Here is a 17,356-nt window from a genome sequence, read left to right as displayed (position 1 = left end):
CCCTGAGCCAGGCAGGGGAGCAGAGGCACTGCCTAAAGGAGCAAAGACAGCAGCTTTGGACACGCATAGCTCGAGGTTGGCATCCTGTCTCTGCCACTGACCTGTGTGACCTTGGGCAAATTAAATCACTGAACTACTTTGGGCCTTAATTTCCTTATCTGAAAGATGGAGCAAATCATTTCCTAAACATAAACTCGAAATTCACGCACTAACCCCATTGGACCGAGCTTCTAAGGAGACTGCATCTTCCTCATCTCTGTCTCTCCTGGTGAACCATGCACAGCACATGGTATAGAGGAATATCGTTTTGTTAAGTCGGACAGTGAGCTTACTGTGAAGATTAAATATGTGATGAAGGCCAGGCGCGTTGGCTCACACCTGTAATCCCAGCACTTTGGGAGGCAGAGGCAGGAGGACTGCTTGGGGCCGGGAGTGTAAGACCAACCTGGGCACCACAGTGAGACTTTGTCTTTAAAACATTAAATTAAATTTTTTTTTGAGATGGAGTTTTGCTCTTGTTGCCCAGACTGGAGTGCTACAGCATGATCTTGACTCACTGCAACCTCCGCCTCCCAGGTTCAAGCAATTTTCCTGCCTCAGCCTCCTGAGTAGCTGGGACTACAGGCATGTGCCACCATGACCAGCTAATTTTTTTGGTATTTTTAGTAGAGACAGGGTTTCACTACGTTGGCCAGGCTGGTCCGGAACTCCTGACCTCAGGCAAATCCACCCACCTCGGTCTCCCAAAGTGCTGGGATTACAAGTGTGAACCACTGCACCTGGCCAACATTAAATTAAATTTTAAAAATGGAAAATTAATGTGTGATGGATATTAAATTCTTACATGTAGGCTGGGCGTGGTGGCTCATGCCTATAATCCCAGCACTTCGGGAGGCCAAGGCGGGTGGATCACGAGGTCAAGAGATCGAGACCATCCTGGTCAACAAGGTGAAACCCCATCTGTACTAAAAATACAAAAATTAGCTGGGCATGGTGGTGCGGGCCTGTAGTCCCAGCTACGGGAGGCTGAGGCAGGAGAATTGCTCGAACCCAGGAGACAGAGGTTGCGGTGAGCCGAGATCGTGCCATTGCACTCTAGTCTGGGTAAACAACAGCGAATCTCCGTCTCAAAAAAACAAAAAAAAAATTCTTACATGTTTATTAGATGGTAGATCCTCAGTAAACACGTAAGAATCCCTTCCCTTCTCTGTGGTATTGGCCAAGGGGCCCAGAAAATCACAATGTGATAGTTGTCAAACAACAAGTGACCAGCTGAATTTATGACAGATGCTGAACAAATGTTTGCTGGGTCGGGGATAGATAAGATGTGTGTGGTGGGGGAGATTCAGGCCCTGTCTGAGACTGACACGTGGTCACCAGACTGAAGTCCTTGCCTGCAGAAAGCTTCTATCCTGGTGGGGGAAACAGACAAAGATCATGCTACGAAGAAAAATAAAGGAACACAAGGGGAATGAGACCAACAAGGTTCTATATTGGGCAGGCTAGGGACCAGAGCCCGAAGCTCAGCAAGTCCTTTTCCACAGAGTGAGATGGGAGCCAGGGGAGGGTCTTAAGCAGAGGAATGACATGGCCTGACCTTGGTTTAAAGTGGGTCCCCTGGTTGCTGTGAAGGTTCTGGTCTCTAGACTAAGCACATGGGGTCTCCCCCACTTGGAAAAGCAGGAGTGGCAGGAAGGAAGAGGAGGGCAAGAGAAGTGAGCAGTGAGCCGGAGCCCACCAGGTTGCGGACAGATGCCAGGGCTGGGCAGGGTGGAGGGGTGGATCCTCAGGGCAGAAAGGGCTACTGGGCTGGCAGCAGGAGGACCCTGGGGCTTCTTCCCCAAATGGAACATGGACTGAGATAGCCGGCGCCGTGACACGCGGTGAGGTGGAAGGGAGGGGCAGCATGGGCTCTGGCTGGGATGGTGGGGCATTAAGCAGGAAGGCTGCCCCCCTTCCAGCAGGAATGAGGGACTGGCAACATGGAGAGTCCCATGGCTGGCTTCTTGCCTCTTCCTCTACCCCAACAGAACATAGTCTCTTGCCACATCTTTGGAGACAGGTCCACATTGCTCTTGGGTACCTGGCCTCACTGTTATTCATGGAGCTTCTTTTCAAGAGAAGTCAGATGACCTTGAGTCCGTCACTCCCCGTCTTTAAGCTTTTCAGTAAAAGAAGGGGTTTAACCTGGATGGTCTCCAACCAAGCCCCTTCTAGGATTTCTATTAGTGGATGGAATCGGACACTGCATCTCCCCTGCCTCTCTACTGCTGTGATGGTTTCAAGTTCCCGCCATGCCCTGTCTTTCCTTCTCTCCCAGGGTCTACCATGATAGTGGTGCAGGGTGTTTAGTGCACAAGGGCACCGAGCCGAGGGCATGAGTGGGGCTCAAACCAGCCCACATTCTGCCCAGCAAACCGTGTGCCCTGCCTGACTTAAAGTTGCATTTACCCAGAGTAAAGAATCCTTTTTCTAGTTTGTTCTAGGTGCAGCACGGGCAGCCCCACTTGCCTGTTCCATGCATAAGCTAGCTTCAGCCCTTCTGTGCCCTTTTCTCTCACCATCCCCAGCCTCACACAGGGAAGAGGAGGGCAGCATTTACAAGTAGTGCTTCGGGAGGGGTGAGGGGACAGCAGCTGTCTCTTCTATAAGGATCTCTGCCTCCTAAGGCCGGTGGTGCTTTTCCTCTCCTTATCAATGCTGTGAGTTGCCTCTCAAAATTGCTCTGCCGTCATTAACACCGTGGATTAGGTCAGCAGAGAGCGTGTTTGCAGTCTTGGATGGCAAAGGCAAAACGCTGATGCTGGTTATTCCAGACCTTCTGGGCATGGCCCACTCCGTGCTTGACGTTCTTAATCAGAGGGACGAGCGGTAGTTACGTGGTGGGTGGGCCGGGCCATGGTTGTTTCTAATCTGGCTGCCAGGCGCAGACAGCACGTCTGCAGCACCTGCCAGCTCACCCACTGGCTTGCCTGGACATCGCAAGTGACCGGGGTTACTCGGCACTGACACATCTCTCAAAGGAGAAACAACTCCAATGGCAGCATCTGCTGGGCTGCTTTTGAACTATCAGCAATTCATCTGAGCAAGGGCTGGGAGCATTTTTCCCCTGGGCCTGATCAGTAAGTTGTTTTTGTTGTTGTTGTTGGGTTTTGAGACGGAGTCTCGCTCTGTCGCCCAGGCTGGAGTACACTGGCGCAATATCGGCTCACTGCAACCTCTGCCTCCCAGTTTCAAGCGATTCTCCTTCTTCAGCCTCCTGAGTACCTGGGATTGCAGGCCCGTGCCACCATGCCTGGCCAATTTTCTTGTATTTTTAGTAGAGACGGGATTTCACCATGTTGGCCAAGCTGGTCTCAAACTCCTGACCTCAAGTGATTCGCCAACTCAGCCTCCTAAAGTGCTGGGATTACAGACGTGAGGCACTGCCCCCAGCTCCTAATCAGTGTTTTATGTTCTGGTTGGCCATGCAGCGGGAGGGTGTTCTTCAGACCACCCCTCCTCCAGTGCCCTCTTCTGAAAAGCCTCTGTGTCCAGCGGAGGCGTGGCCTTCCATCATGGCCCCTTGCCTCCTGGCCTCATATCCTACCTCCACCAACCCTGACACTGCTCCAGTCACACTACAGTCCCCTACCATGGATCTCTGGCCCTTCCTCCTGCTAGTCCTTTGCCAGGAATGCCTGTGCAGCTTTGTCCTCCAGGCAGAAGTTCACCACCTGTAGCAGCCACTGCCTTGCCAGTGCCCACTGCAGCCCCTCACTCTTCCCACTTTAGTGTGCTCCAGTCCCACGCCCGACTGCATGTCTTTGCCTGAGGCTTCCTCTGGCTTCTGGAACTTGCATTGCCTCTCTGTGCTGGTTAGGCCAGAAGTGCCAGGAAATTAATACCTTCAAGAAGCAGCCCTCAGCCACTGAGCCAATGACTGGCAGAAGTTGGTATCAACATATCCCAGGCTGGGTGGCTCATGCCTATAATCCCAGCACTTTGGGAGGCCAAGTCGGATGAATCACCTGAGGTCAGGAGTTCTAGACCAGCCTGACCAACATGGTGAAACCCTGATTCTACTAAAATATGAAAATTAGCCAGGCGTGGTGGCGTGCACCTGTAATCCCAGCTACTCAGGAGGCTGAGGCAGGAGAATCTCTTCAACCTGGGAGGCGGAGGTGGCAGTGAGCTGAGATTGCACCATTGCACTCTAGCCTGGGCAACAGAATGAGATTCCGTCTCAAAAAAAAAAAACAAATCAAAACAAAACAAAACACATAGCCCAGCTTCCTCACCCCTCTGTCACCCTAAGTTTGAAGTGCGTTCTACGATCTCCCAGAGTTCTGCAGCAGGACTATACCCCCATTGCCTATGGCAATGACTGGCTTGATAAAGCACCTTTTATTGTCTACCTTCCCTTCCCCATCTCACCCCTGCCCACAGAATGGATTAATGACCTTGTGAAAGGCATTACTCTGAGCTAGGCCCCTTTTTGCCCTTCTGCCTTCTACCATGTGAGGACACAGTGTGTGCTCCTCTGCAGGACACAGCAACAAGGACCATCTTGGAAGCAGAGACCTGGCCTTCACCAGACACCATACCTGCTGGCACCTTGATCTTGAACTTCTCAGGCTCTAGAACTGTGAAATACCTTTGTACTATTTATAAATTACCCAGGCTGAAGTACTGTGTTATAGCAGCAGGAACAGACCAAGACACCTCCCAAATATGCTACTCACATACAAATCTTTGTCTCAGGGTTTGCTTTTAGGTTAAACAAACTTCTAAGACATCACCTCAATCTCAATGTCCATCTCAGTATCGCTTCCTTTTTGCATTTTCCCCTGACCCTCCCTTCTTCCCACTCCTGGAGCAGAACTGTTGGTCACTCTTCTATGTTCCCAGAGCCCTTTTACTTACATATTTTCAGACAGAGTCTCGTTCTCTTGCCCAGGCTGGACTGCAGTGGTGTGATCTTGGCTCACCGCAACCTCTGCCTCCCAGGTTAAAGCAATTCTCCTGCCTCAGCCTCCCGAGTAGCTAGGATTACAGGTGCCTGCCGCCACGCCTGGCTAATTTTTTTGTATTTTTGGTAGAGATGGAGTTTCACCATGTTGGCCAGGCTGGTCTCGAACTCCTGACCTCAAGTGATCCTCCCACCTTGGCCTCCCAAAGTGTTGGGATTACAGACGAGAGCCATTGCACCTGGCCTCCCAGAGCCCTTTCTACCTACCTCAACAGCATTCTTCATACTGCACTGTGGTTTATCTGTCTGCATTTCCTGGAGCCCCCACTAGCCTGGGAACTCTTCGGTGATAGATACTATGTCCTTGCCTTTTTATTCTCTGAGCCTAGGACTGCACCTAGCACACAGCACATGTCATATATATAGAGTGACACAGACAAGTGTCTACATTCTTCTAGAAAGAGACCCTGGAACTGCTACTCCAAATGCTATCACTTTGCAAGGTTACTGGGTAGAACTTCAATCTTACTACTCACCTGCTCAACAACCGGCAGTGGCTCCGTATTGTTGCTTTTCCCAACAAGGCCTCATTTCACTGATGGCTTTCCATTGTCTGGCCCTATCCTAAGAGAGAGTGAAGCCTCTTCCTCAGAGTCAGGCTTTGGTCTCAACTACCTTGTTTTACATTCTCACTCTGCCAGTCCCCAGCTGGGTGATGATGAGTAAGTTACTCAGCCTCTCTGGGTACCGACTTCCTTACTTATTAAATGTAGATAATATTAGGTTAGTGCAAAGTAACTGCAGTTTTTCCCATTAAAAGTAATAATATCTCACTCACATAATTATTTTGAGAATATAAAATCATGAGCGGTCCCTGTGAATATGCTAGGAATCACTGATTTATACAGTTTAAAATGGTAATTTTATAGTATGTGACTGATATCTCAAAAATATATATATATAAGCATGGTGTCTGGTCCAGATCTTTGAAAATGAAATGATACTAATTATTGTTATGAACAAGGTTTCCTAAGGGCTCTAGCACTGGGCCAGGCACACAGTAGATGCTCAGCAAATACTCATGGAATGAATGGAGAACATATTCCACAAGTATGCTTTGAGCATTGTCTTCGCCAGGTTTGTGGGGAATGGGGAACACAGAGATTCCGAGTTCAGTTTTGCATCCTCAGAAAGGGAGGACAGAATTATTCTCTGTGGAGTGGGGCCTTCTGACCCAGCTGTGCCTGGCTGTTCAGGGGAATTACAGCTTCTGCCCCTTGCTGCTTGTTTCAGGAGGCAGAACCGAGTCCAGCTGATTCTGAGCCTTGGGTAAATTGTCCCAGGCGGAGGAATGTGTTCTTGTATTTATCTCTGACTGACAGTATCTGATGTTCTGGGAATTGACTTCAAACAGAATCCGGAGGAGCCCCTTATCGTCCCGCTGCCACAGGCAAGGCCCAGAGGGCGCAGCTCTGCCCAGCCCAGCACCAGGTTTTTGGCTTCCCCACTCGCCCGAGGCACAGCGGCTTCGATGTGCCAGGCGGTGGGTAAGGAAGTGGAGGCTCTAGCTCGGCACAGCTTAGGCTGAGGCTGAGGAGGGGCTAGAGTCAAGTCTACGTGTGCAGTCTCACTCAGGGAGACGCCTCTGTGCTGCAACCTCAGGCCCGGAAGGGCAAGGCTGGGCTAGGGTCGGGGGTCGAGGAGGCTTGGCTGGGAAGAGGACTACAGCAGAGGTGTCCCAACTCTCCCCTCGCTCCCCAGGCACACAGCACGCCCCTATTTGGTGCTGGTGGCAGAGAAGCCCAGGGAGCTCCGGCCGATCTCCCAGTCTGGTTGCCACCAGACTGGGTGGCAGGAGCTTCTAGACCCGGAGGCTGGCTCAGTCGGGTGGTCACGACGGGCGGGGGAGTGGAAGGGCGCTGGCGCGTGGTTTCGGCAGCCGACTTGGCGAGGCCACGGCTGGCGGGAACCACAGGATGGGGGAGGCACCCATGCACGACCCTACCTGAGCCACTGGGAAACCGAGGTGGTCCCTCCTGGCACTGGGGTCCCCCACACACTTCCCCAGAAGGAGACGTAGGATCTGTTTCTGGACTTAGACCTGCCCCCGAGATGGGCGCACACTTAGCAGAGATCCTCCTTTCCAACCCCCTGACAGGGGATCTTTTATGCACACCTCCCTCCCACTTGTGCCCCCTCTCCGCCCTGCATGGACCCTTCTCAAACAGGCGTCCCTTGGTTCCCATAACCCTCTCCCTCCCCCAGGATGGAGACCCCTGATGCGAGATAGGGGTGGTGAGTGGGGGCGGGCGCACAGGAAGACGCGCGCGACCAGAACCACCTCCTGCTGTCACCCGCCGCGTCCCCAGCATCTGGACCGCGTCCCCCAGCCCGCCACGCGCGCACATACACACACACACACACGCGCACACACACACACACGCTCACACTCACCCAGCGCGCAGACCCCGCCCGCGGCCCCGCCCCGGCCCCTGCGGGCGCCCCCTCTGGCGCTCCCGGGTGGCGGGAGGCTGCGGCTTCGGGCAGATTTGATTTTCCCGCAGCCGGGGCGCCCCGGAGCCGAAGCCCGAGCCGAGGAGGTGGCGCTGGCAGCCGCGTCCCAGCCCCGTCGCCGCCGGCGCCGAGACCCAGGGAGAGGCGGCGCAGCCCCGGCGCTCCGGACTCCGCGCTGCCCGCGGCCCGCCACCCCCGCCGCCAGCGCCCCATCCGGCGCCTTCCGCCCCCTACGCCCCTCTCCCCGTCTCCTGCATCCCCTCTACCCCTGCCCACAGACGCGCGTCCTTCTCCCGCTGCCCCTCTCCACGACTCCGCGCTTCCCTCCCGGCGCCCTCTCCCAGCGCCCCTCTCCGGCTTCCCCGCTGTACCCCCTCTCCCTGGGCTCCTCGCCCTTCCCCGCTGGGCCCTTAGCCTCCTCGCGGCGTCACCCGAGCCCCCTCCTCGATCCGCGGCCCCCGCTCCCTCCGCCCTCTTCCCTCTCTCACTTCCCACGCCCCCACTTCGCGCTCCTCTCTCCTCCCCTTGCCGCCCAGCCCTGGCTCTGGAGTTGGGGGAGAGCCCAGGGCTCCAGTCGCTCCGGAGGAGGCTTGAATCGCGCAGGGATTGACTAATTTGGGGTGGGGGTGCGGTGGGCGATGGAGCAGCCTGAGGACATGGCGTCGCTGAGCGAGTTCGACTCCTTGGCGGGCAGCATCCCGGCCACCAAGGTGGAGATCACCGTGTCCTGCAGGTGAGCCTCCCGCTGGCCGGGTCCCCTTGCCCCGGCCCTGGACGCAGAGCCCCGCGGCCCCTGCCGCTTCGATCCTAAACCTCCGCGCGTCCCCTTCCCAGAGTGTCCTGGTCTCCAGGACGCGCCCCAGCTGATCTGCCAAGAGCCCCTGTCCAGCTGTGGGTGGCGACCGCAGAATAGGAAGCCAGGCTGGGGTCATATCCCAGAAAGTTTGCGCTCCAGGCTGTTGCTTCGAAGAGATATGAAGACACAAGAACAGGGGTCCAGGCAGCCAAGTGGGGAGAGGGAGTTGGTAAAAGGCTATACTACAGTCTCTGCTCAAGCTGTCTCTGATCACCCCATCCCCAAATCACGAAGTGAGCGATTTGTCCCCATCCCTCCCAGGCTTGTCCAGCCTCTCCCTTCTGTGCCCTCCTTTCTTCTCTCTTTGCCTCTTCTTTGCCCCAGCATCCTGATCCTCCACTCCCCACTCTCCCCCTACCCCACCGTCATAGAACCCACGATTTTAAAGCCTTCCTTCATTTCCAACAACAACGAAATCGACTCCTGGAAAAGGATCAGATTGACTCATTCATACTGAGGTGTGCATACATGATAACAACTTAAAGTGGCACCATTAAAAAAATAACTTGGGTCAAAAATCTTAAGCCAAAGGAATAGAACACTGTGAAATTGTAGAATCTAACAGAGGAGGAGGGGGAATATTTTAGGGGCTACCACACCCCAATCTTTATTCGTGTCACACAGTGTTTAGGGGTAGCTTCTCTAAGAGGTGGATCTGCCCCAGGTTCTCCTAGCTCAGGGAAGCTTGCCCCAGGCAGTAAGAGGGTACAGGTGGCAAGGGGGGATTTTCCCCTAGTGCAGTCTCTCTGTGGCTGGCTGGAGATCACGTGCCACAAGGCAAGCATCACCCACTTTGAGGTTTCCCCACAGATGCCATGCCCCCTGCCCCAAATAACTGACCTCATTTCTGGAGCCCTTACAGTGCCCTTGTTCCAAATCACCCATCTCATCCTCTTCCAGGTGTTTCTTTGGTCAGACCCTTCCTGAGAGGTGACCTTATGGCCCCCCAAGCCCTGTATTACAAAGTCGTGGGATTGGTGAGGTGTAGGTAGAGCCAGAGAGGCTGGGCAGGGACTTGAAAGAGGGAGGGATTCAGGGTGACTTTCTCTTGAAGACTTGGGGGTAAGTGGGAGTGAAAGCGGTCTGGTTGAACGTAGCTGCCCCCCTGAGCCAGGCCCTCTAAAGGGCTCCTGTGATAGCTCCCAGGTCCCACACACCATGTTGTCAGGATAATCTCCCAACGCCGTTTGCATCTTGTCATTACTCTGCTAGGAGCTTCCTGATGGCCCATTAGTTCCAGTCTCACCTCCTCAGCCATCAGAAGCAACATGGCCTCCCCTCCCTTCTCCTGCATGCACATCCCTGCGCCTGGTGCTCCCTCCCATCCTTCAATCATGCCTGTCGTCTTTAGTTGTCTTGGGATCCTTCCCACCTCCAAGCCTCTGAACAGGCCATTCCCCATCCAGATTCCACTCCTTCTTTATCTCTGCAAGTTCATGACCCCCTGCTCCTGAAAAGCCTGGCCTCATGCTCCCCACTTCTAGGCATCCTCTCACCCAGGAGACCCGCAGCTGAAATCACTGTCTTCTGTGTCTCCTGGGCCCTGGGTACTCAGCCTGGGCCACAGGGTCACTCACATACTGAGAATGAAACCTCTTGAGACATCTCAGGTGTGTAGATGTCCTCCCTCCCCTCTCAAAGCAACTGTGCAAGCATTTGAGGGCAGGGATTCCCACCCCGAGTCAGACCCACGTGCCCTCTACTCCAGTGGAGAGGAAAGGAGATGAAGGGCAGATATGGTGGCTTTGGAGTCAGACACCTTGAAATAGAATCTCTGCTTCACCACTTGGGGCAAACTTGAAGTCTCAGGTTCCCCCACCTGTCAGGTACAAACAATAAGCAGCATGTACTCAAAAAAACCTGTTCACCGAGGTAGCTCATGTGCTTGGAACAGTGCCTGGCACTTGCCAAATACCATAAGAGGAATTAACTTGCAGGAGTGGAGGAGCATGAAGCACCTAGCGTGCTACTTTGCACATGCTTGGCACACAGTAGGTGCTCAATAAGCTACAATGATCACCCTAAGGCAGCAGCATCTGGTCCCTCAGGACTCAAACCCTCTTGCATAAGAGGCCTTCCTGGAGGATGTGGTTCTGGGGCTGACCCTGGGTCAGTTCCCTCTCAGAGGACATGATCCCTGAGCTGAGGAAGGCCTGCCTTAGGCCCTGCTCATGTTCTCCAGAACCAGAGGTGGGGGGAGTGGGTTTGGTGGGGAGGGATGAGGAGGGAGCAGTCACTTAGAACAGAAGGAAGGTGAGAAAACAGTCTGGGTGGCCTTCAAATTGTAGATGCATCTCTTTGCCTTAGCCAGGCCCAACTATTCAGGTTCTAGAACAGAGAGAGAGAGAGGAGGAGGAGGAAAAGGAGGAGGAGAGGAGCACAGGGAGGAGGGAGAGATGCAGAGTGGCTTTCTCCAGCATATTCTTCACTCCATGGTCACCAGTTAAAGACTCAAGTCTCTCCCCACTGCACCCAGTGCTCAGCAATGTCTGGGCTGAGGAGAGGAAGCTATGGCATGCCCTGCCCTGCCCTGGACATCTAAGAGATACTTGCTGGTGGGCACACAACAGTGGGACAGGCAGAGGGGCTGGCAAGGTGAGAACTCCAGAGGGTTTCAGGATGGGCAGCTGGGGTAGAGGGCCAATGCTTCAGGGAAGATTATGAGTGGCCGCCTCTGGCTCCCAGAAACACTTGTTTCCACTAGCCTGTCACCTCATGAGGGGGCCTACCACTCCCTGCAGCCCCAGGACCCTTCTGCTCTGTGCCTAGCAGGGGGTCTGACATGCTCATCCCAGGGCTCAGCTAGCTAAGCAAAGCTGCCTGGCAAAGGGACACATCTGAGCCAGAGCACAGGGCCACCATGGGGCCAAGTCTCTGCTTAAGGCAAATGACACTGTGGGATGGACAGGTTCAGGCCTCTGCTTCAGGCAGAGTATACTATGCTCCCAAGCAATTATTTTTACTGGCTATGGTAAACTCAGGGCCCAAGATTAGAAACCCGTTGGTTGTTTGGCACAATGGTTATGAATGTGAGCTCTGGCATCTGTCTCCTTGGTTTCAAATCCCAGCTCTGTTCTTGTGACTTTGGGTAAGCTACTTAACTGATCTGTGCCTCAGTTTCCTCATCTGTAAAGGAAGTATAATGATCCTTATCCGTTATGAGGCTTAAATGAGCTAATCCATGAATAGCAGTTGATGTTGGTGCTTATTTGACACCTGGAAGTTAATAAAAATCTGCCTCTATAACTGGCTCCCAGGGTCTGCGTGTGTCCTGGAGATCTGATCAATCTAGAGATTCTTTTTTTTTGAGACGGAGTTTTTGCTCTGTTGCCCAGGCTGGAATGCTAGAGTGCAATGGCGTGTTCTTAGCTCATTGCAACCTCCGCCTTTGAGGTTCAAGCAATTCTCCTGCCTTAGCTGGGATTACAGGTGCCTGCCTCCACACAGGGCTAATTTTTATATTTTTATTAGAGACAAGGTTTCACCACATTGGCCAGGCTGGTCTCAAACTCTTCAGGCGATCCACCCGCCTCAGCCTCCCAAAGTGTGAGGATTACAGGCACAAGCCACTGTGCCTGGCTCATCTGGAGATTCTTAAGGGTTGTTTTGGCAGTGAGTAGGACAGATGTTTTGTGGATACCAGTAGACATTGTAACAAATGTGACTTTAAAGACTCTCCTTCCTTCAGGCAAGAGCTCTTCCTTCCTCTGATGACCTGTTCTAGACCCTTCCTGACTCTGAGCCACCTGCAGAACCAATCAAAACTTACCTGTCTGATGTTCCATTCTCCAAAGGCCCCACTATTTTTCAGGTCTCTATGCAGGGATCTGGCCCCGCATGTTGGTTAGAAAGAATGATTTGCATTTTTTACATAACAGGAAACCTTTGTACTTGCGCAGGGTCCTGCTGGAGAAGCGATGCACAGTTCCACATGGTGGGCTCCCAAGATCCAGGGAAGATGGGGTGGGACCAGTCTGGAAGCAGCCAATCGCTTGGTCCTGCTGGCTGCCCTCTCCCCACCAGATGGTATGGGGCTGGTGGGCAGTTGTTCTGCCCCAGAGATACTGTTTTCTGCTGTCTGTTTGGGTTGGCGTTTTGCTGCCCTGGCGCCCAAGACGCAGCCCAGCTCAGGAGCCACGCCCTGGGCCTCTCAGAAGGGGTGTGAACAGCTCTGAGTACTCTTTTCTGACAGGCAGGGAGAGGGTGGTTTGGGGGAGGGAGGAGCCTGGAGGAGGGCGGCAGCTGTCAAAGCCAGTGCTAGGAAAAGATGTCCATTTAACCATCGAATACACCAAGGTACTCAGGTGAGTGGAGCTAGGGGAATAAACAGTGGTATTTACTGAGTGCCTACTGCATGCTAGGCACTTTACATCTGTATTAGGATGAACCATGTACAATTCCTATACTTAACTTTTTTTTTTTTTTTAGACGGAGGCTTACTCAGTCACCCGGGCTGAAGTGCAGTGGCATGATCTCAGTTCACTGCAACCTCTGCCTCCCGGGTTCAGGTGATTCTCCTGCCTCAGCCTCCCAAGTACCTGGGATTACAGGCATGCACCATCATGCCAGGCTAATTTTTGTATTTTTACTGAAGATGGAGTTTCACCATGTGGCCCAGTTGGTCTCAAACTGCTGAGCTGAGGTGATCCGCCCGCTTTGGCCTCCCAAAGTGCTGGGATTATAGGCATGAGCCACCACACCCACCCAGCCTATCTGTTTTTAACCTATTCAAATAAATAACACTTTTTCTTTTTCTTGTATTTTCTTTCTTTCCTCCTTTTTCTCTCTCTCTCTTTCTTTCCCTCCTTCCTTCTTTCCTTTCTTTTTTTTTTTTTTTTTTTAAGAGATAGAGTCTCTCTCTGTCGCCTAGGCTGGAGTGCAGTAGCAGAGTCATAGCTCAATGCAGCCTCCAACTCTTGGGCTCAAGCAATCCTCCTGCCTTAGCCTCCTGAGTTGCTAGGACTACAGGCACACGCATCACCATGCCTAGCTAATTTTTTAATTTTTTTTTTTTTTGGTAGAGATGGGGTCTTACTTGGTTGCCCAGGCTGATTGTCTGATCTCAAACTCCTCCAGCTTGTGCCTCTCAAAGTACTGGGATTACAAGTGTGAGCTACCTGGCCTCCCATAATACTTTTATATGATTCAAACTAAGATTATTATATTAGTTCTCAATTGCTGTGTGACAAATTACCACGACCTTAGCAGTTTCAAACTGTAGCCATTTCTCATTTCCTAGTGTCTGTAGGTCAGAAGTCCATGCATGACCTGACTTTTCTGCTCAGGGTCTCACTAGGCTGGAATCAGGGTGTTGGCAGGTCTGTGGTCTTACTCGAGGTTCTGAGTCCTCTTCTAAGCTCGCTGGTGGGTGGCATACTTCAATTTCTTGCTGCAGAGAGATTAAATTTCTGTTTTCTTGCTGGGTATTTGACGAGAGTGACTCTCAGCTCCTAGAGGCTGTCCCCAGGCCCTAGCTACGTGGCCCCCTCACAGCATGGCAGCTCACTTCTTAAAGGCCAGGAGGAGATTCTCTCCCCAATCTGCTATGACAGTCTTATGTAAAGTGACTATAATCACAAGAGCGAATATCTAATTGCCTTTGTCATACATCATAACCCAATCGCGTGAGTGACTAACCTATCGTAGTCTCAGGTCCCGCCCACTCTCAAGGGGAGGGGATTATACAGATGTGTAAGGCAGGAGGCTGGAATCTTGGAGGCCATCTTATATTTCTGCTAATCACAATTACTATGTCTTTTTAACTGAGATAGATAGTAGTGTTTTCTCTTTCTGCTGATTAGGAAATTGAGGCTCAGAGAGGTTAAGGGACCTCCCCAAGGTTACACAGTGAGTACATTTTGGAGACAAGTATCCAAATTCTATTCCCTCAGACTTCAAGGCCTTGAGGGCTTCTTGAGATTGGAGGTTGGGTTCTCCAGGAGGATAGTGGTAGAGGCCTAAGAACCAACCATGGTAAGTGCGACCAAAAGGTAGGCCATCTCTCCCCAGGGATGGGAGAGGCCTTCCTTGCTAAGGGGTGTGGCTGGTTCTAAGCAGCAAACCCAGAACTAGGGTTTGCCAGAAGCCAGACTTCTATGCCATCCGGACCATATAGTAGTAGCTTACCATACCTCCTCTCCCAGCCCACAGTTCACCCTGTGCAGACTCAAGGCAACCACTGGAGATGCCCTACCCTTGGGAAGAAAGGCTAGGGAGGAGGCTGGAATGCTCTGGGGCAGGGAGGAGTCAGGTTTGGGTAGGAATGATTCAGCTGTAGGTAACAGAAAATCTGACTGATGGTGGCTTAAACCTGAAATGCATTTATTTTTCTCAGATCACAATGAGTCTGGAGGTAGGTTATCTTAGGGCTCTTTGTGAGCTCACTTTATCATCAAGGACCCAGTTGTCTTTCTACTTTGCTATCATTTTAGCAGTAGACCTCGTTGTTACAAAAATGGCTGCCCCTGCTTCAGGCATCACGACCGCATCCAAAGACAGGAAGATAGGCATGAGACCAGAGGCCTCTCTTTGAAAAGTTCTTTTCACCAGGAAAGTACAATCCTTTCCAAAATTCTCTCAGTAACTTTCCTTTCTATTTCAGAGGCCAAAGCTGGGTCTCATGTGCACTCCTAGACTAGGGACAGGGGCCACCTTCCCTGATTTCAGGAAGTCATCATCAGATCTGAACAATGTGGATTCTGTCAGCAGGAAGAGAGTGGGCAGGTAATGTTTGCTGGATGGGCAGCCATGGCATCTACAGGGCCATTTGGAAAGCAAAGAGGCTTTCCAAGAGCCTAGAATTTGCATCTCTGAGGCCTGCTCCTCAGATTTTCCTGCAGTCAGTGAACAGCCAGTGTTAGGTGACTGATTCTCCAGCCACAGCTTGGTTGGACCCCTAACTGCCTCTCTTTCTGCCAGTTTGCCAGCCAAGAATAAAAAGGCTTAGTGTGGCCAGGTGTGGTGGCTCATGCCTGTAATCCCAGCACTTTGGGAGCCCAAGGCGGATGGACCCTGAGGTCAGTAGTTCAAGACCAGCCTGGCCAAGATGGCAGACTTCCCATTTTAGTAGAGACAACCCCGTGTCTACTACAAATGCAAAATTTAGCTGGGAGTGGTGACAGGTGCCTGTAATCCCAGCTACTAGGAAGGCTGAGGCAGGAGAATCGCTTGAACCTGGGAGTCAGAGGTTGCAGTGAGACAAGATTGCGCCACTGCACTCCAGCCTGGGCAACAGAGCGACACTCCATCTCAAGAAGAAAAAAAAGGCTTAGTGTGATTTCAAAACACTGAAAGGTGCTTCAGTCCCCCTGCTGACCTCGCACAGACCTCACAGTAACAACAGGACAGCGTTATACCTTTGGGTATGGAAGAATCCTGGGCAGGATCCTGCAAGTCAGTGCCACTCCTGGCTTATCTTCTCTGGGACCCTGGCCAGATTGTTTAAGTTCTCCAATTTCAGTTTCTCCATTTGTAAACTGGTGGAAAATACTGGTCCTGTCCATATCCCCTGTCTTCATTGTTCTGAAGAGATGAAGTCTGTGACATTCCATATAGACTGCAATGTGCTAAATCAACTTAATCATGGTAACAGGTACCAATAACTGAACACTACTGACACATTCATTTATTTGATATCTGATATTGATCTTCATTTACTATTGAGAGGCTTTTATTTGGGGGCTGGGGGATGGAGTCTCACTCTGTCACCCAGGCTGGAATGCAGTGGCATGATCTTGCCTCACTGCAACCTCCACCTCCTGAGTTCAAGCGATTCTCCTGCCTCAGCCTCCCAAGTAGCTGGGATTACAGGTGTGCACCACCATGCCCAGCTAATTTTTGTATTTTTAGTAGAGACGGGGTTTCACCATGTTGGCCAGGCTGGACTCAAACTCCTGACTTCAAGTGATCCACCCGCCTTGGCCTCCCAAAATTCTGGGATTACAGGTGTGAGCCACCCTGTCCAGCTGAGAGGCATTTCTGTGCCGGGCACAGTTCTAAGTGCTAGGGATATAGTGGTGAACAAGACAGACAAACTCTTCCCTCATTGAACCCACATGGGAGTGGGGGTGGAATATAGATAAATATACACATTTTTAATTAAGCAAGTAACATCTAATAGGAATAAGTGCTCTATAAATAAGTTTGTGGCTGTTGGGGATGCTTTAGGTCCAAAGGGAGGATGTGGAGGGAGGGTGATTAAGATAGAACAGCAAGTGCAAAGACCCTGTGGTAAAAGGCCCTGGCATGCTTGCAAGACTGCAGGGAGACCAGTGTGGCTGGAGCGTGTGGGAGATGAGGAGGGGAGGAGAGTGAGGCCAGAGAGGAAATGGGGGCTGCAGGTCACAGCTTTGTTGACCGTGCTAAGGAGTTTGATTCTAACGGCAGTTGAGGGCCCCGGTGTTAAACAGGAGTTCTGATTGAAGCTTTAAAAATAATTCTGGGCTGAGTGTGGTGGCTCAAGCCTGTAATCCCAGCACTTTGGGAGGCCAAGGCAGGCGAATCACCTGAGGTCAGGAGTTTGACACCAGCCTGGCCAGCATAGTGAAACCCCGTTTCTACTAAAAATAGAAAAATTAGCCAGGCGTGGTGGCAGGTGCTTGTAGTCCCAGCTACTCAGGAGGCTGAGGCAGGAGAATCACTTGAACCCAGGAGGCCGAGGTTGCAGTGAGCTGAGTTCGCACCACTGCACTCCAGCCTGGGCAATAGCGAGAGATCTCATCTCAAAATAATAATAATAATAAATAAAATAAAAAGAATTCCGATCACCGTGAAGAGAAGGGACTGGTGAGGGTGGGGGGAGGCAGGCATGGAAGCACATTGCTAGGCAGAAGGCCACTGAGACCCCCAAGTGAGAGGATACTGATGGTGCCATGCGGAGGAGTGGAGATTTTGGGTGTATTTTGAAGGTGAAGCATTTAAGACTTGATGAATGGGACAGGAGGGGGAATAAGGGAAAGAGAGGAATTGAGTGTGCTTCCTGCGTTTTTGTTTGAAGCTGGTGACTTCACAGCAACTCCACAGGCAGGTGTGACCCC

At 52.0% G+C, this 17,356-nt stretch overlaps 1 protein-coding gene across 4 annotated transcripts in view; it reads left to right on the top strand.

The window, feature by feature from the left end:
- Positions 1-7,496: 7,496 nt before the first annotated feature.
- CPNE5 (copine 5) overlaps positions 7,497-17,356 on the top strand; it is a 100,930-nt gene continuing 91,070 nt past the window's right edge. For all 4 annotated transcript variants that reach the window (XM_035295489.3, XM_054253933.2, XM_035295488.3 and 1 more), the window contains exon 1: positions 7,497-8,198. In XM_035295489.3, the coding sequence (XP_035151380.1) occupies positions 8,104-8,198 (95 nt within the window). In that variant the 5' untranslated portion in view covers positions 7,497-8,103. The remainder of the gene's footprint in view (positions 8,199-17,356) is intronic.

This window comes from Callithrix jacchus, chromosome 4 (assembly GCF_049354715.1).
Source record: "Callithrix jacchus isolate 240 chromosome 4, calJac240_pri, whole genome shotgun sequence".
In the NCBI taxonomy this organism is placed as follows: Eukaryota; Metazoa; Chordata; class Mammalia; order Primates; family Cebidae; genus Callithrix; species Callithrix jacchus.
The sequence above is the reverse complement of the archived record's forward strand: the minus strand, read 5'-3'. Positions and strand labels throughout refer to the sequence as shown.